We start from the raw sequence: 27,840 nt of genomic DNA, 5'->3' as shown, positions 1-27,840 counted from the left end.
ACATATATGTGCATACCTGTGCTAACAGTCACTAAGGAGCCATGGCCTGTGTTTGAGCTGAGTGGATGGCTTGGTGGCCTTGTGTTCATTGTCAGACTCAACTCTGGAGAACGGTCAGGCTATGCAAAGAGGGTTTCTGGGAGGAGGGGGTAAATGAGGCCTAACTTTGATGGATGAGTAAGAGGTCACTAAAGGGAGGCCAAGGAGATTCCCTACGTGGTGGGTGGCAACACTGGAGGGCATGGGCAGTGCCAGTTTGGTCAGTCCAGGCCCTACCTCTAAGAGTGGGACACTGACCAATCCTGTTGCCCACAGATACAGCATCCCCACCCAGTGTGTCCCCAAGCTCCAGCAGCCCCGCATCTCCAGCCACTGGCCACACCCGTCCCAGCTCACTGCATGGCCTAGCGGCTAAGCTTGGACCACCTCGGCACAAGAGCGGCCGCCGAAAGTCCACAAGCAGTATCCCTCCATCTCCGCTGGCCTGCCCACCAGTGCCCACGCCCCCGCCACGCTCACCGTCGCCCCTTCCGGGGCACATCCCTATACCTGCACGGTCCCCTAGGCTGCGCAGGGGCCAGTCGGCCGACAAGCTGGGCCTGGGCACCAGTGAGAGGCTGGATGCGGACGGAGGCCGGCACGGCCGGGGAGCGGAGGCCGAGCTGGTAGTCATGAGGAGGCTGCATCTGTCAGAGCGCCGGGACTCCTTCAAGAAGCAGGAGGCGGTGCAGGAGGTGAGCTTCGATGAGGAGCCTGGGCCAACTCGCGCGGTGCCAAAGATCGCTGTGCAGGGTGCAGAGGCCACACCTGGAACCCCAGGACCAGCAAGAAAAGACTGACCACCTTCTCTGGCTGCAGTTCCTCACGGAGCTGCCCTCTTCACCAAGTCTCACCTAGATGGGGTGCAGCCATCAGCCTGGGACTCGGCTGGAGGGTGCCCCCCTCCCAGGAAAGGCTGGGATGGGGGTGCCAGTGACTTGTAAATAGCAAGCCCTTGCGACTAATTTATTACTTTTTATAAGCAATAGCCAGGCTGGCCCCCTGGTGGACTCTTGTCCCTAGCTCCTGGAGCACAGCCTACAGACGCTGTTCTCTGGGCCAAGGTGAAGCACTTTGGACTTATGTGCTTTCTAGTTTGTCCCCTGTCCTTTCCAAGTGTATGTGTTATGTGTGTGTCTGTCTGTCTGTCCATCCCATTCCTCGTCCAAGACCCACTTCAAAGCACACAAAAGCTGGTCCCTGCTGAGTTTGGACAGGATCTGGAAGTTGCACCAGTTCAGTGGCAGGCTACACTCAGAAGACTACCTTCTGTGTCTGAATAGCTCTCCTCAGACTGTCCTTACTCCACTCTGCCTGTGATCCTGCATGCTTCAGTTTAGGGGAAGTGTGGGAATATGGGCGAGGCTTGGGGGGGTGGGGTGGGGAATGCTCTGGTTTAAGGCAGAATAGCCCATACACCTTGCAGGAAGGAACTGACAAACCCAAGGGCCATCAAGGTGGGAAAGGTGTCCACTGCAGGAATGGGACAAAGCATGTGTGTAGACAAGTGAGGACCATGCCTGACCATCAACCACCCTGCACCACAAAACCAGTGCCCACGTGCACAAGAGTCCCGTGTGTCAGGTCCAGCATGGTGAGGCTGTGACCATAATGTGATCTCCTTTGAGTGCCAGAGGACCAAGTGTGGACCCCAACTGTGCTGTGTAACTCTGGAGGAGTGTCTTTCTCATTCTGTGCCTGTGCTGCTGTATTTACAGGACTAACCCGTGACTTGCACACTTCCTGTGCACTGAACACACCTGAATTCCCCCTTAGTTTTGTGTGATCCAAGCAGCTGAGGTCCCCCAGGCCAGAGGCTTGTCCCACAAGGGCCCAGTAAGATTCCTGGCTCAGGACAGGATCTCCCCTCCCGGGGCCCAACTGTGTGCATGGCCATGGGGGAGCCCAGGCTGTCCCCATAATGCTATGTGATCTAGCAGCCATCTAGTGGGTTGCCAGTGATGCAGTCTCCATACTCCATGAGGGGAATTTGCAGGCACTCAAACCCTCTGCACCCTCCCTGACTCCCAGCCAGTACTGTAGGCTGGGAGAGACCAAGGCTGTGCATGAGTAGCCCTCCACCCACCTTGGAGCTGGTGTCAAATAAAGCCCAGAATGACATCTGATCCTGGTGTGTGCATTTGTGAGTGGCTGGGGGTGGGGAACAACTATCCTCTCAGTATCATCTAAGGTGAGTTTTGTAGGCTGTATAGGGGTTTACTTAAACACGTAATCCAAGCCAGGCTGCATCCCAGCTACCTCACAGGCTGGGATCCTGACTAGATAGAGCAATGGAGCAAAATCTTATCTCTAAAATGGCATGACAGTACACACCTGTGATCCTAATTGGGGAGGGTGGGGCACTAAAGCAGGAGGATCATGAGTTCAAATACAGCCTGGGATCATAACAAGACCCTGTCTCAAAAAATAATAAAGCCAAAGGATGAATCGATTAAAAGCACTGGCTGCTCTTCTAGAGGACCCAGGTTCTATCCCCAGCACCCACATGGCAGCTCACAGCCATCTGTAACTCAAGTTCTAGGGTATAAAATGTCTCTTTTTACTTCCACAGACACTAGGTACACACAAGGCGCACAGATGTACATGGAAGCAAAACACAAAAATAAATCTTAGAAAAGCCCCCAAAACCTGGGCGTGATAGCACTTGCTTTTAATTCCAGCATGTTCTACACACAGTAAGACCCCGTCTCAAACAAGTAATTTAATCTTTCAATTAGCCCATCTTTCTATATTTTCCCTTAAAGTATACTTAATGTGTATTTTTACCATTTGCCTGCAAGTCCCAGAGGCACCAGAAGAGGTGCCGGGTTACAAGCGGCTGGAATTTACTGAACCTGGATCCTGTGCACGAGCCGTGAGCACCCTTAACTACCGAACTCTCGCTGCAACCCCTGTCCCAGTTCTCTACTCTAGTCTTCGCGCTGAGCAGAAATAAGTAAATAAACCCCTCGGAAATCAGCCGAACAAGCTCGGTTACTTCCGGTTCTCATTCTCTCTGGTTCTTTCTCTTTGCGGCCGTACGGCCCCAACTGCCAGCGTCTGTCGATATTTCCGGAAACAATCTCGCTTCCGGACTCCGATAAGCCGCATTCTCCCGCCGGTTGGGCCGGAGACACTTCGGCTGTTTCCGGACGCCCAGGGTTGCCATGGCAGTGCCTTCGCCTTCCGTGCCTTCCACCAGCAGCTCTCAATTGAGCGTGCAGCTGCCCACCTCGCCCAGTGGAACGGGACGTGCTTCGGCAACTTCCGGAAGCTGTCGGCGGCCTCCGACAATTCCCAAGACCAGTATTTGATTGAGGTCGTTCCATTCCTTCCAGACACACTCCTCGGTCTTGCAGGTTCAAGACTTCGTAAAACAGCAAAACCAAAAACCTGCTGTAGCACGTTCAGCTATTTCCGGAATGGTTCGGGTATCTCAGAGTTCCAAGTCCTACCGAGTCCAGCTTCGGACCGAATGCGTTTCCGACTCTCACTTTCCAGTGTTTTCCTAAGCCCTCGACCGCCTCCCGGCCTGGCCGACAGCCCCGTGAGCGCTCTCTCGAATCGGTTGTGCTCGGCTGTTTCCGGCCAGCCTCGGGTGTCTCGTGGCAAACAAGAAGCCTACCATTCCCGCGGGAGAACATTCGGCAGTTTCCGGAAGCATACTCGCGTGCCTCAGTCTTCGGGCTCCGCCTCGTATGGGGTGAAAGGACCGCCCTCCCGACCCGAGTGCGCTCGGCTATTTCCGCCTGGGGGCGGGCCCGAAGGCTTAGAACCGCGGCGACGGCGGCTGACGCAGGGATCCCGCGGCTGCGGCGACGGCGGCGGCGGTCGTGGTGGTGGCGACGGCGGCCGGAGTAGGTGAGTCGATGGCGGTGGCGAGGATCCGAGGAGCGTGGGGGCCACGCAGAACCGGGCTCCGAGCCGAGCGTGGGGCTGTGCACCCTGAGGGGTAGAGACCGAGTCTCTAAGGCCGGGAGGTCCCCGCTCGCAACCGGGCGGAGAGCTTCGGGGCACGACCCCGGATCCGGCCACTTCCGTCGTCCGGGGGGTCTTCGGGGTGCACGAGGATCTAGAGGCTCGTCTGTGTGAGCACGCATATTATGCCTGCACTGTAGGCCCCTCCTTTTGCATTGGGGGAATCCGCGATACCCTCCCCCCATGGTGTGCAGACGTGCTCGGCACGGGGGAGGGGGCGGGTGGACGGGTGGCTTTCTTAGGAGAGGCCTCTCCGACCCTCAGTTTCCCTACCTATAACATGCAGGCCACAAGAGGCCGGACAGTGAGTCACGCTGGATACTCTGGACCATGAAGCCCTAAGTCCTTCTAGGACACCTGCACCGGGTCCCCGAGATCTGGAGATGAAGCCCAGACCCTCCCCTTGGCACGATACACGCCTGTTTGATGGCTCCTTTCTGAAAGCCACTGTGCATCCTAGGCAGGCGTCTTTCACCATCAGGCCTTTGCAGGAACCAATCTGTCTATGCATTGTCCTGTCCCTATATGGGGACCTGTCACTCTTGGTCCTTCAGGAGGATGCACAGAGGACCGAACTCAGGCTGGAATGGGGACCCAAGCTAGGACCCAATGTGGTGATGTCCACCTCCTGTCCCCATCCTCCTGTGGCACTAAGGTGACCATGGTTCTTCTTGACACCTCCCCTTTCTTGCATCACCAGAGAACCCCAGACTAAGGCAAGCTGGAGACACCCCTGCACCCTGTCTATCCCTCCCCTGCCAGAACCAAGGCTTCTGTTTCCTTGGATGCCCTCCCAGGCCACAGCTTGCTGGGCCATGTCCACTGCTCAGGTGTTCAACCCCTTCTTGGGGTCCCCCACTAGCCCCAAGTCTAACTGGCCATGTGGTCACTGTCTTTGTTCCTACCTTGAACTCGGGTGCATCTGTGGTTGGCTTCCTCCTGATGAGTGGGGTCCTTTAGAGAGCTCTGAACTTCAGTTCCCTCAACTCTAGTGGGGACAGCAAAGCACTCGGCTCCCAGCACCCCGAAGGCTGTTAGTGTGGGCTCTCAGATGGGGAAACTGATCAGCGTGGGACAGGGCCAGCCAAGGTCACCGGGGGATTCTGGCCTGGCTCACTCTGCCTTGTCTGTGCCCTCTAGGCTGGTGTCCCTGTCTGAGCATGGTAACAGCCTGTTGTCTGGGTTCCCTCATCTGGTGTCAGGCATACCTTGAAGAGCCAGCAAGCTTGGGCACCCACAGCCCCGCTAATGAAGGAGTGATCCACCTATCCCAGCTTGACCACCTGATGGGGGACACAAGCCAAATGATTTGAAAAAACCAGGAACATCATCATTGCACAGGTGACTAAATGGTGGCCTCTGTGACAAGTGGCTTGTAGTAATGGCCAACTAGGCATGTGCGTCTCCCAGGTCACCTGTGACTTCTGGAAGTAGAGGTTTGCAAGCCACCACACAGGCCTCACCAGCCCATGGGGCCCCTGGAGCCCCTGGGAGCCACCTGACTGTCCAGACCCCCAGGCTCAGCCATGGCAGGTGCTGAGGGCTTCCAGTACAGGGCTGTGTACCCATTCCGCCGGGAGCGGCCCGAGGACCTGGAGCTGCTCCCTGGTGACCTCCTGGTGGTGAGCCGGGCGGCCCTGCAGGCACTGGGTGTGGCTGATGGAGGAGAGCGCTGCCCACACAGCGTGGGCTGGATGCCCGGCTTCAACGAGCGCACCCGACAGCGAGGGGACTTCCCTGGAACATATGTGGAGTTCCTAGGACCTGTGGCTCTGGCTCGACCAGGCCCTCGCCCACGGGGGCCCCGTCCATTGCCTGCCAGGCCCTTGGATGGACCTTCTGAGTCAGGTGAGCAGACACCTTGAAAAGGGAACCTGTCCCCTCAGACCTTCAGTCTGTTCTGTGGTCCCAGAGCCAGGTCCTGGTCCTTGTTCAGGAAGAGAGAATGTGTCACTCTGGTGTAGGCCCTCCAGGCACAGAGCTCCTGCAAAGGCCCAGAGGCAGGTTCAGGAAGTAGCCAGCAGGGAGTGAAGACCCAACTTGGGAAGTGTTCTGTAGTATGCAGAGGCCTGCAAGCTACAGGCAGGTTCTCCATGTGAGCCTCTCACCCTGTTCTTAGTGAGCCATAATCCAAAAAAGGTGGGGTATCTGGTTCTGGCGTGCAACAGACTGGGAGGCCAGGGCCCCACAAACCTGTTGAAGACAATCAGGCAGCCAGATGTGGTGGTACATGCCAGTAATCCCAGCACTGGGATGGCTAAGGCAGGAGGATCACACAGAGTTCTGGGGCTAGCTATGTGGCTTCTGTGCCCAATGCACACAGGACATGGCTAGAGCCCCTCACTTGGGGTGGATTTGCAGCACAGCTGAGGCCTGGGAGGTTGACTCAGGCCACGCAGCATCTGGCGTCCCCAGAGCCCAGGCCCTGGGAGCTGCAGGGCCCCAGCCCATCCGGGCTCACAGCCAGGGCCTGTGGCTGCCCCAGTAACAGCCGCCTCCCTCCCCAGGCTGGCCAAGGTCCAGCCACTTCTCACGCCCCGCCTCACCCTCAAACCTTCAGGGTTGAGGGCGGCCCTCTTCGGGCTCAGTTTCCCTGCCAGCAAAGGCTGCACCTCCATGTCCTGAAGAACCACCTGGAACCACTCAGCCAACTCCTCAGTACTCCCCTGCATCTCAAAGGGGGTGAGGCTTTTACCAGTGGGGCCTCCATTTGGCATGTGGGTTCCTGGCTTTTGTGTCCTCCCTCCCCTGCTGTCAGGGTGCTGCCCACCTCCTCTCCCCTCCTGTGGGTTGGGGGGTGTCATTTTCTTTCTTTTTTTTTTTTTCCATACAGCTGGGCCAGCTCAACTCAGAGAGGCCCCGCAGGCCCCGGCTTGCCTCTGCTGCATGCCAGGGCATCCCTGCCGAGGGCCAGAGCCAACCCAGATGGTAGGGCCAGGCAGAGCCCTGCCAAGGCCAGGCAGACACCTGTGCACAAAAGGCCCTGCCTAGGAACCAGGCACTACTGGGAGGGGGCTGGGCCTGGAGGCTGGGCTGGGGGAGAGCCAGGTGGAGGGCTGCTTTCAGTGCCAGCCAGAGAATTGCTTTGGGTTTGAAGCCGCTAGGGATACATAGCAGGACTCTGATTCAAAGCCAAACAAAAGAGCCTCAGACTTGGTGGCCCAGGCCTTTAAGCCCAGCACTCTAGGAGGCAGAGGCAGGAGAATCTTTGAGTTCCAGGCCAGCCTGATCTATATACTGAGACTCTGTCTCAAAATAAAATCTAAAACAAAAAGATATTACAATCTGGCGATTTTCTTTGAAGTGTAAAGCCCAGAGATGGTGATCTCTGCGGTCAGGGCTGCACACTGACCGCAGTAGAGCCAGAGCCTGTGTGAGCTTCGGTTGCTGCCACACGACGTCATTACAGAACCTCATAGGTGCAGCTGTGTGTCTGTAGAGGCCAGGTATTTCAGGTGAAGAGGGCTGGCATGTGCTTCTCTGCTTGTTCCAGCCTAATACAGAAGCTGTCTGCGCTGCCACCTCTTTTCCTTTTGGAGACAGATTCTGTGTAACCCAGGCTGGCCTGAAACCAGCCATCCTCCTGTCTTCAACCCCAGAGTGCTGGAGTGCTGGATGTCCACTCCCACACCTTGCACTCAGCTTTTACCGTCCTTTGTGTCCCCCACTGTCCTGGGCTTGCAGATTCCTTGTGGTAAACGTCAGAAATAACCCCCACTGACACGGTGCTCCCTGTGGCCCTGGGTTCCCAAGCTGGGTGGCTGCAGACTTCAGCAGGCATAGAAGGTATGAGGTTCACCCTGTCCCTTCCTTCCAGGCCATGTACTGGCAGACCTGGCAGAGCAGTTCTCCCCACCTGACCCTGCTCCCCCGATTCTGGTAAAGCTGGTAGAAGCCATTGAGCAAGCAGGTGAGGTCCAGCCTGACGACCTGTTGGGTGGGGTTCCATCCTGGTCTGTTGGTGGGCAGGCAGAGGTAGGATGCTGGGGTTTCCTTGTTGCCTGGGGGAAAGGGTGACACCTAATGGGGAGGTGTCCTGGGCCCCATGTTATGTATGTTGGTCACATGAGTCCCCTTCTCCCAGAGCTGGACAGTGAATGCTACAGTAAGCCGGAGCTGCCCGCACCACGGACAGGTCAGGGATTCTCACTTTCCCCTGGGGATGGGAGGGGCAGGCACATTTACCAGGCTGGACTGTGACACTTTGCCATACCTGCAGACTGGTCCCTCAGTGACTTGGAGCAGTGGGACCGCACCACCTTGTACGATGCTGTTAAGGGCTTCCTGCTGGCGTTGCCTGCAGCTGTGGTGACCCCTGAGGCTGCAGCAGAGGCGTACCGGGTGCTGCGGGGTAAAGCCTGACAGAGCAGGGTGGGCAAGGGACCAAGGGGTGGATACCTGGGTGGTCACTGACCTGGCTGACCGGCTCTGGCTGGCTGTCTCTGCCTGCAGAGGTTGCAGGGCCTGTGGGGCTGGTGCTGGAACCCCCGACGCTGCCACTGCACCAGGCGCTCACGCTGCGGTTCCTGCTGCAGCACCTGGGCCGCGTGGCCCGCAGAGCGCCCTCGCCAGCTACAGCCATCCATGCACTGGCCAGTGCCTTCGGGCCGCTGCTGCTGCGTGCACCTCCGCCAGGGGGCGAGGGTGATGGGTGAGTGGGCGGAGCCCGTGACGAGGTGTGGCTGGTGGGCGTGATCGTCACTGTGTGGGGCGGTGACCAGAATTGAAGGGAAAAGTTTTCCTGGATGGGAGGAGCCAGGCAGGACCAAAAGCTTTGGGGGCTTTAAGATAGGCAGGACCAGGGAGAGCCTCTTTATAAGGCAGAAAGACTGGGTCTAAGCCAGAGGGAGCAGGGCAGGGGGTGGCTGCATATGGGCAGGGCTTTCACTATGGGGTGGAACCTGGGGGAGAGAGCAAGGGTTCGGAGTTCCAGGCTAAAGTGAGGGAGCTACAAGCAGAGGGTCGGTCGAGCCTGCACATGGGCACAGTTTACTTCCTGTTTTCCTCTCGGAGCTCCTATTGCACATGCCTTGTCGCACCTGTCTTCCCACGCTGCCAATTATGCTCCACACCTGCTGCCCCAACTTCTCACACATGGCGCAGCTGTCACTCCCAGGCCTTGACACCCCCACTCGCCCCTAGGAGTGAGTCTGTACCCGACTTCCCCGTGCTGCTGCTAGAAAGGCTGCTGCAGGAACACGTGGAGGAGCAAGACGCCGCCCCCCCAGGTGACTCCTGTTCTCATGATGGGCAACTCTACAGCCAGCGGCCTATTCAGTTAGTACTTAACGTGTGCATGGTTTTTGCAGCAGCAGTACACACTTGGTGTGTAATGCACATGTGTTTTTCTGTCCCCCAGCACTGCCACCTAAACCCTCTAAGGCAAAGCCGGCACCAACAGCCCTGGCCAATGGAGGGAGCCCACCCTCGCTTCAGGATGCAGAGTGGTACTGGGGGGACATCTCCAGGTAGTTGTGCTGCAGCAAAAGATGAGCTTCGTGTGTGCGCGGGGAGTGGGGTGGAGGTGGACAGACCATGTCAGTGGCTCCATGCCCCTGCTCCCCAGGGAAGAGGTGAATGAACGGCTCCGAGACACGCCTGACGGTACCTTCTTAGTCCGAGACGCATCCAGCAAAATCCAAGGAGAGTACACCCTCACCCTCAGGTAGGGCTGGGGCCTGGGCGGTGGGGTTGGGGGAGGCTTCCCAGGATAATGGCCCCACCCCTGTACACAGGAAGGGCGGGAACAACAAGCTGATCAAAGTCTTCCACCGGGACGGTCACTATGGATTCTCGGAGCCCCTGACCTTCTGCTCCGTGGTGGACCTCATCTCACACTACCGCCACGAGTCACTGGCCCAGTACAACGCCAAGCTGGACACGCGCCTTCTCTACCCTGTGTCCAAGTACCAGCAAGTGCGTTCTGCTCTGGGGGTGCGTGGGCCACGGCCGGGCCTGGGTCTGGGAGGGAAAGCACTCATGGTGTGTTGTGGGGTCCAGGACCAGGTGGTGAAGGAGGACAGCGTAGAGGCTGTGGGTGCCCAGCTCAAGGTCTACCACCAGCAGTACCAGGACAAGAGCCGTGAATACGACCAGTTATACGAAGAATACACACGGACCTCCCAGGTACCTGGGCTCTGCACATAGGGGGAGGGGGGCGGCTGAGGTACAGAGGGGTGGCCCAAGCCAGTGTGCGCCCCTCCCCCCAACACTCAGTGCTACACACTATTTCCTTCCCGTGGCTCTTAGAGGTCCAGGTTTTGGAGTCCCAAAGATGGCTATGAAGGAAGGATGGGTTTGGAGAGTGAGATTTGTAGGTTGAGTCAGAGTTCACTGAGTCAGCACTATTGGAATACTGTTCCCAGTGAAGGAGACAGTGTAGAATTACCCTTCACTCCTAATGACCAACTTTAGGGATTGAGCGTAACTGAGACCCACCCCATCCCCAGGAGCTTCAGATGAAGCGCACAGCCATAGAGGCCTTCAATGAGACCATCAAGATCTTCGAAGAACAGGGCCAGACGCAGGAGAAGTGCAGCAAGGAGTATTTGGAGCGCTTCCGGCGAGAGGGCAATGAGAAAGAGATGCAGAGGTAGGCGGGCTCCTCCTGTGCATCCTCTCTGGTGGGCTTTCACCAGGAGGCTGGTCGGCAAGTGCAGATGGAATTTGGAGGGTGCCTGGGTGTTCACCCTGCCCCCTTTCCTCAGGATCCTGCTGAACTCGGAGCGACTCAAGTCTCGCATCGCTGAGATACATGAAAGCCGCACGAAGCTGGAGCAGGATCTAAGGGCGCAGGCCTCGGACAACCGCGAGATCGACAAGCGCATGAACAGCCTCAAACCTGATCTCATGCAGCTGCGCAAGATCAGGGACCAGTACCTTGTGTGAGTCGCACCCTCTCTTGCTCACCAGGGGGCGCTCGTGCGCATCAGTGCCGTGCTGGGTAAACCACCAGGTTCCAGGCGCCCCTTTGGGCCGCCAGAGATAATGCACTTGGAACCCACTCTGGTTTACCTCAGTGTCCCCTGCACACTCCGTGGTGCTCACTTACTTCTCCCCTGTCAGGTGGCTCACCCAGAAAGGTGCCCGTCAGAGGAAGATCAACGAATGGCTGGGAATCAAGAATGAGACTGAGGAGTAAGTGACGTGCTGCAAGGGGCCGAAAGGACTTCCTAAAGGGCGGGGTGCTTGCGGTGGTGTTGGAGGATGAGAGCCAAGCGGTGGCTCCTTTCCTGCTTCACCCTACAGCCAGTATTCACTGATGGAGGATGAGGATGCCCTCCCCCACCACGAGGAGCGCACGTGGTACGTGGGCAAGATCAACCGCACACAGGCGGAGGAGATGCTGAGTGGCAAACGAGATGGGACCTTCCTCATCCGGGAGAGCAGCCAGCGGGGCTGTTACGCATGCTCCGTTGTGTGAGTGCTGGGCTATTGGCTGGGGTTAAGTCCTTTGTGTCGCGAACCCATTGTGTTCTGGGCCCTGTTGAACTTGGCAAGGAAGAGGGGCGGCAGCAGGTTGCGTGGAGAGGCTGGCATGGCTTCTCTGAACCACCATTTTGGCCACGCAGGGTGGACGGCGACACGAAGCACTGTGTCATCTACCGCACGGCCACCGGCTTCGGCTTCGCAGAGCCCTATAACCTGTACGGGTCCCTGAAGGAGCTGGTGCTGCACTACCAGCACGCCTCGCTTGTGCAGCACAACGACGCGCTCACCGTCACCCTCGCACACCCTGTGCGTGCCCCCGGGCCTGGCCCGCCGCCTGCAACACGCTGAGCAACCCTCCTCGCCTGCCTCCCTGTCCGTGTCTCTGTCTCCAGATCCCCTCCCCTGGTGAACACACGCAGGAGGCCATCCCTCTCGCTACGCCTGCCATGTTTACAGAGGCTGCGGGGCCACTGGCCTGGGCGCCCCGAGTTTTTCAAGCCATAGCCCCGGGGTTAGAAAGGAACTGCGCTAGGTGGTTTCCAGGAACTCAGGCCTGGACACTCGGGGCCGGGCGGGACCCGCCCCGCGGACCCCAACTTCCCCTCTTAAGGTCGAAGTGAAACCAGTCACAGGGGGTTACCCCGCAGCTGCCGAGAAGCTCCCCCCTCTGGAGGGCTAAATACAAACTGTGGCCCTTGCCCAGGCCCTGTGCTGTTCTGACTGTGCAATCGCCTCCCCTTTGGGACAAGGGCCCTGGGTGTGTCCCTGCTCCCTTGTCCCCATACCTGCCCAGGGTTGATGGGCAGCGGGTTTTGTACGGTACGTTTATTGATACGAATATGAAACATTGTACCAGTTGGCTGAGTGTCTTTGGGAACTCTAATTTCTAACCTCTGTTATGAACGACAGACCTTGGCTTGTCTGTGGTCATGCAGCATACCGGTACAACTTGGCCCTGCCCCATACCCGTATCCCGGCCTGCCAGGGAACCCCAAACCCATGAACAGTCCCTCTTCTAGTGCCCCAGCTCCAGGGTGCTCAGGCAGACTCCAGCTGTGCCCTCAAGTGACGCCCTTATGGTTCCTAACTTCCTCATCGGGAAGAGAAGTGACGACAACCTCCCAGCTACCCAGGCGGGTGTCTCCTGTCCCTAGTCTCTCGGAGCTGTGAGGGGAGGCCAAGCACCTGCTAACAAGACCCCAGGACCTGTGCTCATTAGCAAAATTGAGAAACCTAACAGTCCTGCCCTGGGGGTAGGAACACATCAAGACTTTTGGGCACGAATACTTCCCATCCCATCCCCACCCCACCCCCGCAGTCTGCACCAGCCTGTGTCATTTCATCATCTGAGAGCACCTTTAGACTCAGGACAGGAATGGACAGAGCCCGTTCTTGACCCACTACCCTGTGGGTTCAGTTGCCCTTGGTCCATGCTGCATCGCGCGAGTGACCTAAAACAAATGGCACCTTGTGATCCCAGATCCTGGGAAGCTGAGGCAGAATCACAAGGTCATTAGCTGGAGAGACACAGATCAACAAAAGAAGAAACAAATGTTACCTGTGCTTGGGCTATGACTCGGGTCGAACCCCTCCCTCCCTTAAAATCTCCCAGTGAGGAGCTGGGGGCGTGGATCAGGGGTGGTCTCTGCCCAGCTTGTGGAGGGCTGGGGGTTGGAATACCAAGTCTTGGTTAGAAGAGAACCCCTCAGCCTGTAGCTGTCCCTATCAGCTGTGGAACTCTGGAAATTGCCGTCCCTTCTAGCTTGTCTCCGCCATAGAAAACCAGGCTTTCTCCCGCTTGGAGCTGTAACTTCTGCTGGTGCTACTGTTCTGTGGCCTTTCACTGATCCTGGGACCCAGTGTTCAGTTTTCAATCTGACTTGGTGCAGAGGCTCCAGTCCAGCCTAGGTCACCTCTGATTCTTTCCTGGTGACTATCCACAGTTATGTGTCACTTGTGCCCCATTTCACAGACGGAAAACCGCAGCTGATAGAGGCAGGGTCCTGGAGTCAGACATGTCTCCGCCCACACACTCAGTTGCTGGAAGCAAGTACCCCAGCTATGTGCTCAACCCAAGCCAGGGCCCGGGACCTCAGAGATGGGAAGTTGCCCTGCCTGAGTTAGCTTCTTTGCAGCGGCCTTAATCCGCGGAGGTGGGGGGATGTACCAGGCAAGACTGGCTTGCCATGACCTGGAGTGGTGGGGCTAAGAATTAATGATGAGATTGTGTCACTCCCCCACCTCCGCTGAGCTCAAGGGAAGAATATGAGGACTCTGTCTCCTGTACCTCGGTCGGTCGCTATCTGGAGTCCCCTTTCTAATCCCCAATCCAAAACCCTCACGTGACCGGGCATGCTGGCCGCGGAGGAGGGGAAGCTGGACAGAGTCCTGTGGCCTCGTGATTTGGGGCCGGCACCTGGCTGGGGGGAAGCCTTCAGGAAAAGCCCAGGGTTAGGAGGAGCCTGAGTGGGGCGTGGTCTCAGTGGGTGGGGCCACCACTTGCTTAAAGTCTCCCGCCTTCCTGGCCTGGCCAAGCAGTCCAGCCAGCTTTTTCCTCCGCAGCCATGTCCTGGCCTCCTTTCCTACCATTCTTCTCCCTTCTGCTTCTGCTGTTTCCACTCGAGGTTCCCAGAGCAGCCACTGCGTCCCTGCCGCAAGCATCCTCTGAAGGCGCAGCCACCTGCAAGGTATGGACCGCGACGCAGGAAGGGGCCGAGGGTCAGATGCCCGCCAGTCTGCCACCATAGGGACTTCTCTGCACTTATTCCGTGAACTCATTCGGGGAACTCTAAAGTCCCCAGGGAAAGCTGTCACGCTCACGGCCGCCACCCCTAATCCAGTCCCTGGACTCTGAGCACCCTGTCCACGTCCTTTCGCTTCCCCATCTCAGGTCTTAAAAACACAGCTATCTATCCCCTGCCTTCCTTGCCTGAGCATTTATCAACCACCTACGGTATATGTCTGACTCAAGAGCTGAGGAATGGGCGCGCGCACGGGGTGTAGGGGGGTGATCTGTTCCAGACCTGTTGAGCCACTGTCTGGTCTCCACCCTCACGCAATTCTTGTCGCTTACCGCGTGCGTTCCAGCCGAAGAAGAGAGGGCTTGTGTGCTTCTGACATGGAGCAAACACATGTCCCGCACGCCTAGATCCTTGCTCAGAGTCGGGCCGCCCTCCCCGGGACCGGAAGTCTGCACGCATCAGGAACTTCTTCTGTCTAGTCTGGTGTCAGATTAGGTGAAGTTTCCCTGGGTCCCTGGAGAGGAAGAATAATTAGAGTCTCGTGGGTGAAAGGTATCAGTTCAGCTGTGGTGCGCAAAATTACGGGGGTGGGGGTAGGGAGAATGAATGCGTTTGGCTTCGGAATTTGCATCTCTGGACAAGGCTGAGAGAGAGCAGCGACTAGAAATACACATATCTTATTTTTCTTGTCTTTTATTTTTCTTGTTCTGATTTGGTTTGGTTCTCTGTTTTGTTTGTGGAGGGGACAGAGCCTCAGTGTAGCGCTGACTGTCCTGGAACTCACAGGCTGGCCTCGAACTCTTCCTCTGCCTCCCGGGTGCTAGAAATACGCATGTCTTAGCACTTCCTGAATATAGATAAAGATTGTGCATTCACTAAGAGCCTAGTGTTTAGAGACTGTCGGGTTCCGTTTTGCAGATAAACTGTGATTGCGGAACAAGACTCTAGAAAACCTCAAAGGGCCTGGGGCGTGGCTCATCAGGAGACCGCTCACTCAACATGTGCAAAGAAACTTCTAGTCCACAGTGCCACAAGGCTGACCAGCGTCTTGGCATAAAGCTGCCCTCTGCAGGGCTGACCAGGCTAGGAAGCCTGGGGATGACCGGGGCCACATCTCACCAGACACCTCTCCTCCTTTTAGACCCACAACCTGTGCCTCTTCGGGCCACGTCCGTTGATCCCTGAACCACCTGTCAGAGTGAGCCTCTATTATGAGTCCCTGTGTGGAGCCTGTCGCTACTTCCTCGTCCGAAATTTGTTCCCAACCTGGCTGATGGTTATGGAAATCATGAACATCACCCTGGTGCCCTACGGGAACGCACAGGTGATAGGGGCGGGGACCGGGAAATTGAAGCAGGAGGATGCCCAGGGACAGGAACGCCTGGTCACCTGAACTCACTAAGCTCCATCGGTATCTTGCAGGAGAGAAATGTCAGTGGTACGTGGGAGTTCACGTGCCAACACGGGGAGCTGGAGTGTAGATTGAATAAGGTGGAGGTAAGCCGGAGTGCAGACCTGCCGCGGAGGGAGGCGGGGTTGGCCGCTTTCTCCAGACAACATTTCCCTGCCTCTCCAGGCCTGTCTGCTGGATACGCTGGAAAAAGAGGCGGCGTTTCTAACCATCGTCTGTATGGAGGAGATGGAGGATATGGAGAAGAAACTCGGACCCGTGAGTTGCTGGGTGGGAAGTTGTGTAGCCAGGGCTCCAATATCTAGATAGGGGATCAATCCCTAAGCCACGCCCTCAGACCCCTCACTGGGGGGTTCTAAGCAGGGGCTCCGCCCCAAGTCACGCCCCTAGCCCTGGGTGTGACTTTCCCCATACAGTTTTTATAAGGGAAAACCTTTAAGTCTATGAGCAGAGCTGTGATCTTCACTATCTGTAGACACAAGACACAAGTGACAGGAGATAAGACAGGCAGAGCCTGCTTCCCAGGGCATTGTGGGAAGTAACGTCCAAAGGTTGATTCACAACTTTCCAATCGCTACCGTAGCTTATCTAACATCAGGCCTCTCAGCCTCCTAGAGCCTGTAGGACACTCCCAGCCCTGCTCCTTTGGTGGGACTGGAGAGTGAAGGAAGGTGAGTACCTAGGAGACACCAAGGAAGTAGTAGGGTGTTGCCAGCAGAGGGATCGGCACGCAAGAAGGCTCTGGGATAATGAGATACCAGGGGGCAGAGGCTGCAAATCCGGTGTTACTGGGAGGCGAGAGCACCCAAAGGCTCAGCTTCAAGAAACCTCCACCCAGGCAGACAGTGAGAGGGGAGAGGCTCGTCTGCAGCCACTCGGGGACTGGTGAAATAACGAGGGAGCTGAGCAATGTGTATTCCTCTCCTCACAGTGCCTGCAGGTATATGCTCCGGAGGTGTCACCAGAAAGCATCATGGAGTGTGCCACCGGGAAACGGGCCACACAGCTCATGCACAAGAACGCCCAGCTCACAGATGCTCTTCAGCCACCCCATGAGTATGTGCCCTGGGTGCTGGTCAATGAGGTAAGAACTCTCTACCCAGCCAGGGCAGCACAGTCTGAGTTCAAAGTCCCAGAGTCATGTGAAAAGGTGGGCATGGTGAGTGTTGCTGCATCAGTGACTCCAGGCTCAGCGGTTAAGAGCCCTGGCAGGTCTTGCAGAAAACCTGGGTTCGAGTCCCAACAAGCACTTAGCCGCTTGCTGCCAATACTCCTTCTCCAGGGATCTACTGCCGTCTTGTGGCCGCCATGGGTACTACATAAACATAGTGTACAGACATATTTGCAGGCAAAACATCTCTACATATGAAATAAGATAAACAAATCTAAAAATAATATTTTAATTACAAAAAAGACACCAAAACAGAAATACCAAAAGACAAAAACGGTACCCCATTTTGAGCTCTGGCCTCACATAAGAGTCTTTGTACTCTGAGGACCCATAGCAGAGTGACAGCTCAGATCCCTGGCCTAGGTCAGCACAAGTGAGATTGTTCTGGAACGATCAGTGATCCTCCTATCTCAGCTCCCAGGCTCATGCCCCTGACCTAGCTGTGCTTAACCATGTCTCCTGTGATATGCAGAAACCTTTGAAGGACCTCAGCCAACTCCTGAGTTTAGTCTGTCAGCTGTACCAGGTAAGCTGGGTGTGAATCCTGGGGTTCATCTGGGGTGGGGACTGAATCTTCCCAAAAGCTCCCCATTCCTGGCCTTTCATCCCCCTCCAGGGAATGGAGAAGCCAGACGTCTGCTCCTCCATGACCGACTCCCCCAGGGAGGTCTGCTATAAATGAAAGCCATCGTGCCAAGAAAAGCTGCCCAGCTTGTTCAAATTGAGAACCTGCAAAAACTGCCGCCTAGACAGGAAGAAGCTGCACATCTCCCACAAAACCCAGACTCAAAACCTCTCAGAGTCAAGAATCTTGCCTTATTTTCAAATGGTGCTAAATTTAAATTCATTGAATAAATCATCTATATTGCTGTAGTTCCTTTTTCCTGGAGTTGGAGTTTGTGTTTTTGTTGTTAATGTGTCGTTGTAACCCAGGGTTCTACACCTGTTCAGCACTCGATGCTCCAGACCCTGGAGTTCATGCCTCCTCTGAAAAGCCAAACAATGCCAGTCTCTATGAGTTGCTTTTTCATTGTATGACAAAAAAAACAAAAGCTACTTAAGGGAGGAAGGGTGCACGCTGGCTCTCTGCTGGCTCACTTTATGAGAGTATAGCCCATCTCCTCTGTGTGTGTGTGTGTGTGTGTGTCTGTGTGTGTATGTGTCTCTGTGTGTGTCTGTGTGACTGTGTATGTATGTGTCTGTGTGTGCATCTGTGTGTGTGTGCATCTGTGTGTGTCTGTGTGTATGTCTGTGTGTGTGCGTCTGTGTGTGTGCATCTGTGTGTGTGTCTGTGTGTGTATGTGTCTCTGTGTGTGTCTGTGTGACTGTGTATGTATGTGTCTGTGTGTGCATCTGTGTGTGTGTGCATCTGTGTGTGTCTGTGTGTGTCTGTGTGTGTGTCTGTGTGTGTGCGTCTGTGTGTGTGCATCTGTGTGTGTGTCTGTGTGACTGTGTATGTGTCTATGTGTGCATCTGTGTGTGTGTACATCTGTGTGTGTGTGTCTCTGTGTGTCTGTGTGTGTATGTCTGTGTGTGTCTGTGCATCTGTGTGTGTATGTGTGTGTGTCTGTGTGTGTCTGTGTGTGTACATCTGTGTATGTATCTGTGTGTCTGTGTGTGTCTCTGTGTGTGTGTGTGTCTGTGTGTGTCTGTGTGTCTATGTGTCTGTGTATATGTCTGTGTGTGGGTAAGTCCGGGCAAGAGCTTGAAGTCACATTGAATGCACAGTCAGGAAGCAGGCACGTGAATGTGGATGCTCCACCCACTTTCTCCTATTTGGGGGGCGGGGTGTGTGGAGACAGAGTTTTCCATGTAACCCTGGCTGTCCTGGAACTTGCTCTGTAGAGCAGGCTAGCCTCTAACTCCCTCTGCCTCCCGAGTGCTGGGACTAAAGGTGTGGGTCACCACTGCTCAGCCACTTGCAACTTTTTAATTCATCCAGAACTCCAGCACATAGGATAGTGCCATCCACATTCCAGGTTGGGGATGTTGTCACCTCATCAAACAATCTAGAAGAGCAGCCCTCACCCTGTGGGTCCAGACCCCTTGGGAGGGGGTCAAACAACCCTTTCACAGGGGTCACATATCAGATATTTTCAATTCATGACAGTAGCAAATTACCTAACAATAAAACATTATGGTTGGGGTCAGTATGAAAGGGTCGCAGCATCAGGTCTCTGTCCTAGACCAAGCATCTCATATGCCCGGGGGCTTGTCTTCAAGGTGACTCTAGATCCTGTCTGATTGACAGTATTGACCATCACACCTTAAGATGTCAAAGACTACTGATGAGTCAGTCCCCTGTCCAGGAAATGCAGAACCAAACTTATCTCTAGTTTAATGAAGCCAGGATGGACCAGGGGGAGGAATGAGGGGTGGAAGAATGGAGTGTGTGCTTTAAGAGTCTGTATAAGTAAGATAAGCATTTAAGAATTGAGTTTTGAGCCGGGTGGTGGTGGCGCGCGCCTGTAATCCCAGCACTTGGGAGGCAGAGGCAGGCAGATTTCTGAGTTGGAGGCCAGCCTGGTCTACAGAGTGAGTTCCAGGACAGCCAGAGCTACACAGAGAAACCCTGTCTCAAAAAAAAAAAAAAAAAAAAAAAAAGAATTGGGATTTGAAGAATGAGTAGGAGTTCCTTAGGCAGAACAGAAATTCATGGATAAATCCGTAGCAAGAAAACCCATGATGGGGCAGAGACTTGATGGGGGATCGGGAGGATGTGTGCACTGCAGGAAAAAATAATACTTTCCTGGAAAGGGTGAGTGAGATAGTCGAGAACCTGGGCATCCCAGAACAGTCTGGTGGCTTGTGCACGGTTAAAGAATAAAGGAAGTAAGGATGTTTGTTTCTGCAGCGACACAAAGTTGCTGTGAAAAGATCAATACACGAAATTTGCATAACGAACTCCTCCTATTCAGTCTTCGAAACGCAGACAGGTGGCACGGCGATGGAGGCTGCAGTAGTTCAAGGCCACCCTGGGCTTCAAGAGAACAGATCTCAGCTGAGGTTAGACCAGTGTCCTTGAACTTGCCTGAGCAGCTGTACTGGCACATCAGAGGTCACACCAAGGTCAAGTCCGAACAGCTTTGCAAACGCTCCTCACCCCGCCCATTCCCAGGAGGCTTTGTGGGCGAGGCGGCTCAGCGGAAGGCAACGACCCACGATTGGTCAGCTCGGCTCAGGGGGCGGGACACGGCGGGGGATGCCCGCGAGACTCATGTGCGCTTGCCCATTGGTCCGCTGAAAGCAGGAAAAGGGCGGGTAACGCAAAACAGGACTTCCGTGTTCGGCGTGAGCGGCGTGCCGCAACGCCTGAGGACGATTGGTCATTTCCTTCGAGAGGCGGAGCTTTGGGGTTTTGGATTGGTCCGATCTGAATAGGGCGGTTCTTCGGCACGGCATGTGATTGGCGCGGGGCCTGCGGCTACCGCTGCTCCTAGTGTCTGTCTCAGCCATGGCTCCTGGAGGCTGGCTCTGGGCACGCAAGGCGCTGGCTGCCGGGCGCCCGCTGTTCCAGGGCCGTGCGCTGCTCGTCACCAACACCCTGGGCTGCGGCGTGCTCATGGCCGCGGGCGATGGCGCGCGACAGGCCTGGGAAGTGCACGCGCGGCCTGGACAGAGGTTCAGCGCGCGGCGCTCAGGTGAGCAGGACCGCTCTGCGAACTAGCCGGACCCCCAGAGAGACCTATCGGTCACTCTTGGACCGGGCAACCACCTTCCTGGGGCTTGTCAATCACTCTGGGACCGGGCACCTGCTCTGATGGGACCTGTTGGTCACCCTGGGATCGGGCACCCACTCTCATGAGTCCTGTCAGTCTCCCTGGAGTGCTCCCTGCACCTCGCCAGGAGGTTCTGCCCTGACTTTCCCTGTCCGCAGCCAGCATGTTCGCGGTGGGCTGCACCATGGGGCCCTTCCTACACTTCTGGTACCTGTGGTTGGACCGCCTCCTCCCCGCGTCGGGTCTACGAAGCCTCCCGAGTGTGATGAAGAAGGTACTAGTGGATCAAACGGTGGCATCTCCCATACTGGGCGTCTGGTACTTCCTGGGTAAGGAGCACTTTGGCTTCAGGGGTCGTGATGGGCAAGGCCTGGTTTGTGCTTAGGGGAGCGCTGACAGGGCTTCTCTTTTTTTTTTTCCCCCCCCCCGGAGACCGGGTTTCTATGTGTAGACCGTGCTGTCCTGGAACTTGCTCTAAAGACCAGGATGGTCTCAAACTCACAGAGATTCATCTGCCTTTGCCTCCCGATGATGTTCTAGGAGACATCATACACTCAAGCTGCCTTAAGTTTGCTACAAACTGGGACAGGAAGGGTTTTCCAGCTACAGTTGTGGAGAGATCAAGGCAGGAACTGCACACAGCTAGTCACATCGCAGCCAGAGAGAGAACTGCATGTTCTCTTGCTTTGCTCAGATTATTTCTCCCTTTGTGACCAGTCCAGGACCCCGGGTCTTCCCACACCAATGAATTCCCACTTAATTACGTAAGCCGATGCGAGTATGCCACAGGCTAATGCATGTAGACACCCCCTGGGGACTCCGATGAGTCTAGTCTAAGTCAAATTGATAAATAAAGGTAACTTTTAGCACAGGGATGGTCTCACTGTGTAGCCCTGGCTGGCCTAAATCTGTGACAGTCCTGCCTCACCCCCTCCCCAGAACTGAGGTTACAACAATATTGCGTTTTTATGTTCTCCTTTTGAGAATATCCCTCCAATAGGGGCACACCATCAGGGAGCCGAAGGGGTTAGGAGACCAGATGAGAGTTAGAGTGGCAAAGACAATGCCTGAGGAACTCTTGGGGTAGCCTGGGTGCAAGGCTGCAGTTACTCCAGGCATGAACGTAGTGCATGCAGGAGAGTGACCTGAAGGATAGGGTCGGGGTGGGACTGAGGCAGGATTGAGGAGTGAACTGGATCCTCTCTTTTCCCCTGGACCCGCCCTGGTGCTCTGCCTGAGACCGGCTTCCACCTCAGCCTTTACATTCCCTTCCTGGTCTTTACTTCCCAGGCCTTGGCAGCCTGGAGGGCCAGACACTAGAGGAGAGCTTCCAGGAGCTGCGAGCCAAATTCTGGGACTTCTACAAGGTGGGCGTGCCCATGTGGGCTCTCTCGACATGGCTCCACCCCCTCTACCCTCCAGACCCACCCCCAAGGCCTTGGTCCCACCCACTTTCCAGGCCCCGCCCCTCGTAACCGCCCTGCCCTCACAGTGCCCCCGCCTTTCCGTAGGCCGACTGGTGTGTGTGGCCAGCTGCCCAGCTGGTGAACTTCCTCTTCATCCCTTCTCATTTCCGAGTCACCTATATCAATGGGGTGACACTGGGCTGGGACACATACCTGTCCTATCTGAAGTACTGGGTGAGCTCAACCCCGTGGAATGGGGGAGGGCGTGGGTTCCACCCTGTGCCTGCGTGACCGTCCCTCTGCTGTATACAGGCTCCTGAACCACTTCAGACTCCAGACTGCGCAGACTGAACCTGAAGCCCAGAAGATGAGTTTGGTCGATGGACATGCTCCCTCAAGAAGTTCTGAACCAGGTCAAAGCTCTGCGCCATGTCCAAATCCCAGGCCAGCCGTGCCTGGACCAGCCGTCCCTCCTGAGCCCACCAGAGACTGTCCCCGTGTGGCTTTCCACTGGGACCATGAAGTCCTTGGTCTGCTTGGACAGAGTAAAGGGCGTGTTCCACGGCCTTCAAGTGGGGTCTGGTTTGGCCTCACTGGATGCAAGGCTGGGTGGCAATGCAGAAATTTCATTAAATTCTCTCTTTAATGTCAAGGACTGTCTTGTGGGGTGGGTGCACGGGCCGGGCCAGCAGAGACTCAGCACGGTCCATTCGCTTTATTGACTGTGTGTAGTGTTCATAACTTCTAGGGAAGCGTGGGACACATTTGACACTCATGATGTCAGAACAGGTTTGGGGGATATCCAAAAGTGGCGAATATATCCCCCCACACCCCATCTATCCCAAAGTTTAGGGCAGAAGGCCCAGGCAAGCAGGAAGCCAGTCTGTCAACCAGGTGGTCCATATGGCAATCCCTCAGCTGCAGAGCTGGCAGGCCCTGCCATCTCCCATCAGCCTGCTGCAGAGTGACATCTGGTCCCCTCTTCACAACTGACAACTGTGGATGGGATGGTTTACAAAAACAAAAATGGCGGGAGGGGTCTTAAAATGAGGGGGCAGCGGTGACCACAATACACCAGGCAGAGCTGGGTGGAGGTATGTACAGGGTGGGGAGGGGTGCGCTCAGGGCACATCCTCAATAAATAAATAAATAGCTACAATAATAAATAGGGTGACAGGGGGTGGGGGACGAGCCCCTGGCAGCAGGAAGGGAGGTGACTCAGCAGGCACAGTCCTGATGAGGCGGAGCCTGCTGGTCCGTGAGCTGCGGGCCCTGCTTGGCGCCTGTGACCGCAGGGTCCGCGGTATCCAGGGACTCTGACATCTTCTCACAGATGACATCCACCAGACGCTCAAAGGTCTGCTTGACATTAATGTTGTCCTTGGCGCTGGCCTCGAAGAACTCAAAGCCTGTGTTGGAGAGTGGAGGAATGACACAACAGAGCTGCAGTCTCCAAACACAGGCCCTCCGAGGGTCGCTCCCACCCCTTTAAAGGCACTGGAGGGTCCCAAGGGAAAGCCACGCTAGCCTGGGTGAGCTGTCCATTACCACCGTCCCTCTGGATAATACTGAGCACCCTAGTGAGACACCCCTCCCACCTGCCGCCCAGCCAGGCCCCACCGTCCCTTTCCAAAGACAACCTGGTTTCCTGGCAGCTCAGCATGTAGTGACAGCCACAGTTCCTCTAGGGGGCGATCATGCACCGCTGTCACTACTCTGCCTATCCCAGCCACTGTTCCTTCCCACATAGACATGCTGTGTGCCTGCTCCAGGAAGCCAGGCTTGGCCTCTTCTACCCATGTTTCTCTTTCAGTTCAAAAACCTCACAGCCCAGCACCTTGACGGTAGCCCATGACCGTCAGCTGACATAGCAAACACCCCCATGCCCATTGAAACCCATGGCTAAAGCCTCCTGGATAAGGCCTCGTTTTCTCAAGTGTGAACCACCTGGACTCAACCCTGATCCATGAGACACTGGGTGTAGTTGTCAGGTGTCTGGGTCCCTGGTCCAGCCTGGTAAGGGCCACAGTTCTTGGTACTCACCCAGGTGGTCAGCTAGCTGCCGGCCACGTTCTGAGGACACCACTCGCTCGTCTTCCATGTCACACTTGTTCCCCACCAGCAGCACCTGGGCATTGTCCCATGAGTATGTTTTGATCTGAGTGGACCTGCAGAGGCAGCCAGAAGCTGAAAGGGACGCTGGAGGACCCAGCCCTATCCCTGAGTCCTTGTGTCCAGCCCTTGCAAGACAGACTACCCGGCCCTTGGTGACTTTGATAGGCCTTCCCCATGAGCCCAGGTTATCCTGGACCTCTCTCTCCAGCCTCTTGCCTCCCAGATGCTGGGATGACAGCCAGTGATCCATCTGACTGAATGTTGAGACCTGAGGGAGTTCATGTGTGATGCTGAGGCTGGAATCCAGGTTCTCACACATGCTAGGCAAGTGCTTGATCTCAGACAAGGGGGCTCAAGTGGTTTTCCTGCCTTGGCTTCCTAAGTAGCTGGGACCACAGACCTGACCTTACCATCGCCTGGGTGGACAGGACAGGTGAATGCTAGAATCAGTGGGAGGCCCCTTGTCTAGCTTACAGTTACCTGTGTCCCTCCACAACCCCAAGCCTTGGAAACAGCCCCCTGGTGTGTCCCAGCAGAGTCCTATTCTCTGTTGTCTTTTGGACATGCCGGAGATGAACTCCAGCTTTGTCCTAGGCAGGCATCTACCAACTAAGCCACGGCTCCGGCTGCCTCCAGTCCCATTCTGAGAGCCTTCTGTTTTCTGAGTGGGTAGGCTGCTCACCAGTCCTGCACTGCGTTGAAGGATTCCTCATTGGTGATGTCATACATTAGAATGAAACCCATAGCGCCTCGGTAATAGGCTGTGGTGATGGTACGGTACCGTTCTTGCCCTGCTGTGTCCTGAGGGAAAGAGAGAGGTCAGAAGGGACCTCACAGCAGCCCCTCTGAGAGAAAATGTGCTCTGAGGTTGTCCAGGCAACCACTTTGAGGCCCAGGGACAGTGGGTCAGGAAAAGCAGGCAGTGACCCAGATGGGTCACTGAAAGACCACGTAATCACTCGACAGACACACACTGGGTGCTGCCCGAGTGTCCTGTACCACACTATGCCAGGAGTGAAGTGGGGACGCACAGGTCTTAAGAAATCAAAAAAACGGGCTGGAGAGATGGCTCAGCGGTTAAGAGCACTGACTGCTCTTCCAGAGGTCGTGAGTTCAAATCCCAGCAACCACATGGTGGCTCACAACCATCCGTAATGAGATTGGATGCCCTCTTCTGGTGTGTCCGAAGACAGCGACAGTGTACTCATAAATAAAATAAATAAATAAATCTTAAAAAAAAAAAAAAAAAAAAAAAAGAAATCAAAAAAACACATACTGGGCAGTAGAGATGCAGACCTTAAACCCCAGTACCAGTTGAGGGTTAGCCTCAGCTACCCAGCTTCCTTTTCTTATGGATCACAGTGAGAGAGTTGAGAACACCTGCATGCTTGAGCCCCGGGGGGGAGGGGGGACACATCTCCCCCCTGCATGCCTGAGCCCAGGGCGGGGGGTGGGACACATCTCCCCTCAGCCTTACACACCCAGATCTGCAGCTTGATTCTCTTGTCATTGCGGTAGATGGTTTTGACCTTGAAGTCTATGCCAACGGTGCTGACAAAGGCCGGAGTGAAGGAGTCGTCTGCATAGCGGAAGAGGAAGGAGGTTTTGCCCACGCTGCTGTTGCCAATGATCAGGATCTTGAACATATAGTCGAAGTTCTGGTCTGAGGACTCTTTCTGCCCATAGCGAGAGTCTGTGGCCGACGCCATCTGCGGGAGGCGGGGCACACAGAGGGCCTGAGAGGAGCAGCAGGACCACACACAGGGTGGGCACTACACAAGGGTAGGTGAGGACCCCTCCCAATGTCACGTGCCTGCTCCCCCCAAGCATAGCCCGAGCTGTGACCTTGACAGGTCCAAGGTTTTAAGCAGGCTGTGAACCTCAGATTCCCCCGCACCCTGAAGGGAAACTGAGGCCTCCTCTGCCTTCCCATCAATCTCTAATTACCCTAAAGAGACCCACACGGGAGTATGAGTACAGGAGGATCCCCGGTTCTCCCTCATCCTTATTCCTCCCCTGATAGAATTGGGGCCCTGAGATAGCCGCATCACGTGACGGAGACGGGATGAACGCAAGCTCACATGCACAAAATCACGCGTGCGCGCGCACGTGTACACGCTCTCCCTCCCCTCTCTCTCATCCCAAACCCCTGCCCTGCATGCAAGAGTGGTGCTAACTGGAGAAACAAGCAGACATGCATGGTGTGTGCAAGCCTATGTGTGAGCACTGCTCCCTGCACCCATGCACGACTACACCTGGCCATCTTCGAGGACACACCACACACGCGGATGGCTCCACACGCGTGTGAGCGCATAGTTGAACTGGGACTCGCGCGCACCGCGCACGCGCAACATGCACGCACAAGGTTTCACAAGTGTGCACGCTGCGCGTCCTGAGGTCACTCGAGCCTCTTCATCCCGAGCGGGCGCGCACACGCGTGTTCAACCCACAAGCACGAGCACGCACAAGCCTCCCGCAAGGCCTGGCTTTCCCCTCCCCCTCTGTCGCAAGCCGGGGCTCCAGGTGCCAGGTTAAGGGTGAGGGGTGCGGAGTGTGGGACAAATGTGAGACCCATAGCCACTACACCCGAGTCGCGCTACACCCTTGATCCCCCGGCTGTCGGTGAAACGCGGGCTCCGCGGTGTGTGACCCTGGGTTGTGCTCACCTTGCCCTCTCTAAGATGAGACAACGCTGGCGACGGCGACCGTGGCGATTGCGCTGGCGACTGGGCCACAGAAAAGGATGCGGGGGGCTGCAGGCGGCGGCGGAGGCTCAGGCCCCTGCAGTCCTCGCTGACGTCCTGCAAAGCCAGGGGCGGGGCTTTCTATGCAAACGAAGCTGTGACGTTAGAGGAGGGGCCGCATCGACAGCCGCGGGGCCCCACTGGCCCGCACAGGCCGGGGAGGGGCGGGGCCTGGTAAGCTACAGGAGGACCGGGCTCTAGGGAGACATGAAGCTCTCATTGGCTGATGCTCTCGAGTGACGGACTGCATATCGAATCAGCACTCTCCTACGTCTTGAGCAGCCCAATGATGACTGTCAGGTGTTTGAAGGGCGGAGAGGCTGAGGCCAAGACCCAGCTCTAGTTAACTTGTGGTTCGAAGTCCCTGGCCCTTGCTTTTGAGATGTGCAGCATTCAGGAGTTTAGGTTTTGTTTTGAGAAATGGTCTCATATAGGCTGGCCTCGAACTTGCCAAGCAGCAGAGGCTGATCTTGAACTCTCGATCCTCCTGCCTGTACCTCACAAGTGTTGGGATGGTAGGCATGTATCTTGCTTACAACATTTTAGGGCTCAAAAGACCCATTAAAGAAAAGACAAGAGTTTTTATTCACAACACTCAGAAGGCAGATGGAGGCAGATCTCTGAGTTCGTGGCCAGCCTGGTCTACAGTGTGAGTTCCAGGACAGCAGGACTACGAGGAGAAACTTTGTCTCAAAAAACAAAACAAACAAGCAAATAAATAAATAATAAAAATAAAAAAAGGAAACCCTGTCTCGAAAAACCAATAAATAAATAAATAATAAATAAATAAAAGAAAGGAAGAACTGTTTTCTAATGGGCTGAGGATATTTCTGAGTTTGGCGGGGAACCTGCATTGCAACAACAAAGGCCTAGGTTGATCCAGAGCCCCTGTTCTCTGCACTGGGGGGCGGGGGGCGGGGAACAGACGTCCAAGGTCATCCTCAGTTACATAGTGTCTTGATCCACATAAAACAAATGTCCCAAAGAAATAAAGAAAAAAATCCGGATCTGTGCAAAGAGAAAAGAGTCTGACGCGTCTCCAGAGAACCCCTTGCTTCCTTACTTACTTAGGGCTCAGAAGTATC

General features: G+C 55.7%; 5 protein-coding genes across 12 annotated transcripts in view; 4 read left to right on the top strand and 1 right to left on the bottom strand.

Moving 5' to 3' along the window:
* The window catches only part of Mast3 (microtubule associated serine/threonine kinase 3), a 27,531-nt gene extending 25,366 nt beyond the window's left edge, over nucleotides 1-2,165 (top strand). For 6 of the 7 annotated variants that reach the window (XM_028786062.1, XM_028786061.1, XM_028786063.1 and 3 more), the window contains one exon: nucleotides 316-2,165. In XM_028786062.1, the coding sequence (XP_028641895.1) occupies nucleotides 316-839 (524 nt within the window). In that variant the 3' untranslated portion in view covers nucleotides 840-2,165. The remainder of the gene's footprint in view (nucleotides 1-315) is intronic. The other variant, XM_028786058.1, reaches the window with a different exon arrangement.
* A 1,629-nt stretch (nucleotides 2,166-3,794) lies between these two features.
* On the top strand, nucleotides 3,795-12,307 carry Pik3r2 (phosphoinositide-3-kinase regulatory subunit 2). 2 transcript variants are annotated; one of them, XM_028786111.1, is made up of 16 exons: nucleotides 3,795-3,900; nucleotides 5,158-5,865; nucleotides 7,835-7,927; nucleotides 8,102-8,152; nucleotides 8,237-8,368; nucleotides 8,470-8,668; nucleotides 9,160-9,245; nucleotides 9,377-9,485; nucleotides 9,584-9,682; nucleotides 9,753-9,933; nucleotides 10,018-10,143; nucleotides 10,467-10,609; nucleotides 10,725-10,901; nucleotides 11,083-11,154; nucleotides 11,266-11,436; nucleotides 11,589-12,307. In XM_028786111.1, exons 2-16 carry the CDS (start codon nucleotides 5,544-5,546, stop codon nucleotides 11,794-11,796), a joined length of 2,169 nt encoding a protein of 722 aa, XP_028641944.1. In that variant the 5' UTR covers nucleotides 3,795-3,900; nucleotides 5,158-5,543; the 3' UTR covers nucleotides 11,797-12,307. The 2 variants fall into 2 exon arrangements, with proteins under 2 accessions (XP_028641944.1, XP_028641945.1); XM_028786112.1 differs by lacking the exon at nucleotides 3,795-3,900 and having other exon boundaries at nucleotides 4,456-5,865.
* A 1,561-nt stretch (nucleotides 12,308-13,868) lies between these two features.
* On the top strand, nucleotides 13,869-17,644 carry Ifi30 (IFI30 lysosomal thiol reductase). Its single transcript, XM_028786113.1, has 7 exons — nucleotides 13,869-14,135; nucleotides 15,331-15,513; nucleotides 15,612-15,686; nucleotides 15,766-15,858; nucleotides 16,532-16,684; nucleotides 17,244-17,297; nucleotides 17,388-17,644. The coding sequence occupies exons 1-7, from the start codon at nucleotides 14,013-14,015 to the stop codon at nucleotides 17,451-17,453; spliced, it is 747 nt and encodes a 248-aa protein (XP_028641946.1). The 5' UTR covers nucleotides 13,869-14,012; the 3' UTR covers nucleotides 17,454-17,644.
* Nucleotides 17,645-20,225: 2,581 nt separating this feature from the next.
* Mpv17l2 (MPV17 mitochondrial inner membrane protein like 2) lies at nucleotides 20,226-22,548 on the top strand. The gene is made up of 5 exons (XM_028786092.1): nucleotides 20,226-20,412; nucleotides 20,649-20,819; nucleotides 21,781-21,857; nucleotides 22,002-22,130; nucleotides 22,209-22,548. Exons 1-5 carry the CDS (start codon nucleotides 20,226-20,228, stop codon nucleotides 22,245-22,247), a joined length of 603 nt encoding a protein of 200 aa, XP_028641925.1. The 3' UTR covers nucleotides 22,248-22,548.
* Nucleotides 22,513-26,846, bottom strand: Rab3a (RAB3A, member RAS oncogene family). The gene is made up of 5 exons (XM_028786091.1): nucleotides 26,678-26,846; nucleotides 25,493-25,720; nucleotides 24,694-24,812; nucleotides 23,940-24,064; nucleotides 22,513-23,305 (listed from the first exon to the last, which is right to left on the bottom strand). The coding sequence occupies exons 2-5, from the start codon at nucleotides 25,718-25,720 to the stop codon at nucleotides 23,115-23,117; spliced, it is 663 nt and encodes a 220-aa protein (XP_028641924.1). The 5' UTR covers nucleotides 26,678-26,846; the 3' UTR covers nucleotides 22,513-23,114.
* Nucleotides 26,847-27,840: the final 994 nt, after the last annotated feature.

The sequence above is a fragment of the Grammomys surdaster genome, unplaced genomic scaffold, assembly GCF_004785775.1.
Source record: "Grammomys surdaster isolate TR1022 unplaced genomic scaffold, NIH_TR_1.0 125429, whole genome shotgun sequence".
NCBI classification, from domain to species: Eukaryota; Metazoa; Chordata; class Mammalia; order Rodentia; family Muridae; genus Grammomys; species Grammomys surdaster.
Note: the sequence above shows the minus strand (reverse complement) of the source record. Positions and strands in the feature narration are given on the sequence as shown.

Bases quoted from the DNA above. Each gene is read 5' to 3' on its own strand.
- Pik3r2 (XM_028786111.1), top strand. From the start codon at position 5,544: ATGGCAGGTGCTGAGGGCTTCCAGTACAGGGCTGTGTACCCATTCCGC. The intron at 8,369-8,469 runs GTAAAGCCTGAC...CTCTGCCTGCAG, and splicing joins GGCGTACCGGGTGCTGCGGG to AGGTTGCAGGGCCTGTGGGG. The intron at 8,669-9,159 runs GTGAGTGGGCGG...ACTCGCCCCTAG, and splicing joins CCAGGGGGCGAGGGTGATGG to GAGTGAGTCTGTACCCGACT.
- Ifi30 (XM_028786113.1), top strand. From the start codon at position 14,013: ATGTCCTGGCCTCCTTTCCTACCATTCTTCTCCCTTCTGCTTCTGCTG. The intron at 14,136-15,330 runs GTATGGACCGCG...TCCTCCTTTTAG, and splicing joins AAGGCGCAGCCACCTGCAAG to ACCCACAACCTGTGCCTCTT. The intron at 15,514-15,611 runs GTGATAGGGGCG...GGTATCTTGCAG, and splicing joins TGCCCTACGGGAACGCACAG to GAGAGAAATGTCAGTGGTAC.
- Mpv17l2 (XM_028786092.1), top strand. From the start codon at position 20,226: ATGGCTCCTGGAGGCTGGCTCTGGGCACGCAAGGCGCTGGCTGCCGGG. The intron at 20,413-20,648 runs GTGAGCAGGACC...CCCTGTCCGCAG, and splicing joins GTTCAGCGCGCGGCGCTCAG to CCAGCATGTTCGCGGTGGGC. The intron at 20,820-21,780 runs GTAAGGAGCACT...TTTACTTCCCAG, and splicing joins GGGCGTCTGGTACTTCCTGG to GCCTTGGCAGCCTGGAGGGC.
- Rab3a (XM_028786091.1), bottom strand. From the start codon at position 25,720: ATGGCGTCGGCCACAGACTCTCGCTATGGGCAGAAAGAGTCCTCAGAC. The intron at 24,813-25,492 runs GTGTGTAAGGCT...TCTTTCCCTCAG, and splicing joins GAATCAAGCTGCAGATCTGG to GACACAGCAGGGCAAGAACG. The intron at 23,306-23,939 runs GTGAGTACCAAG...TCTCCAACACAG, and splicing joins GCAGCTAGCTGACCACCTGG to GCTTTGAGTTCTTCGAGGCC.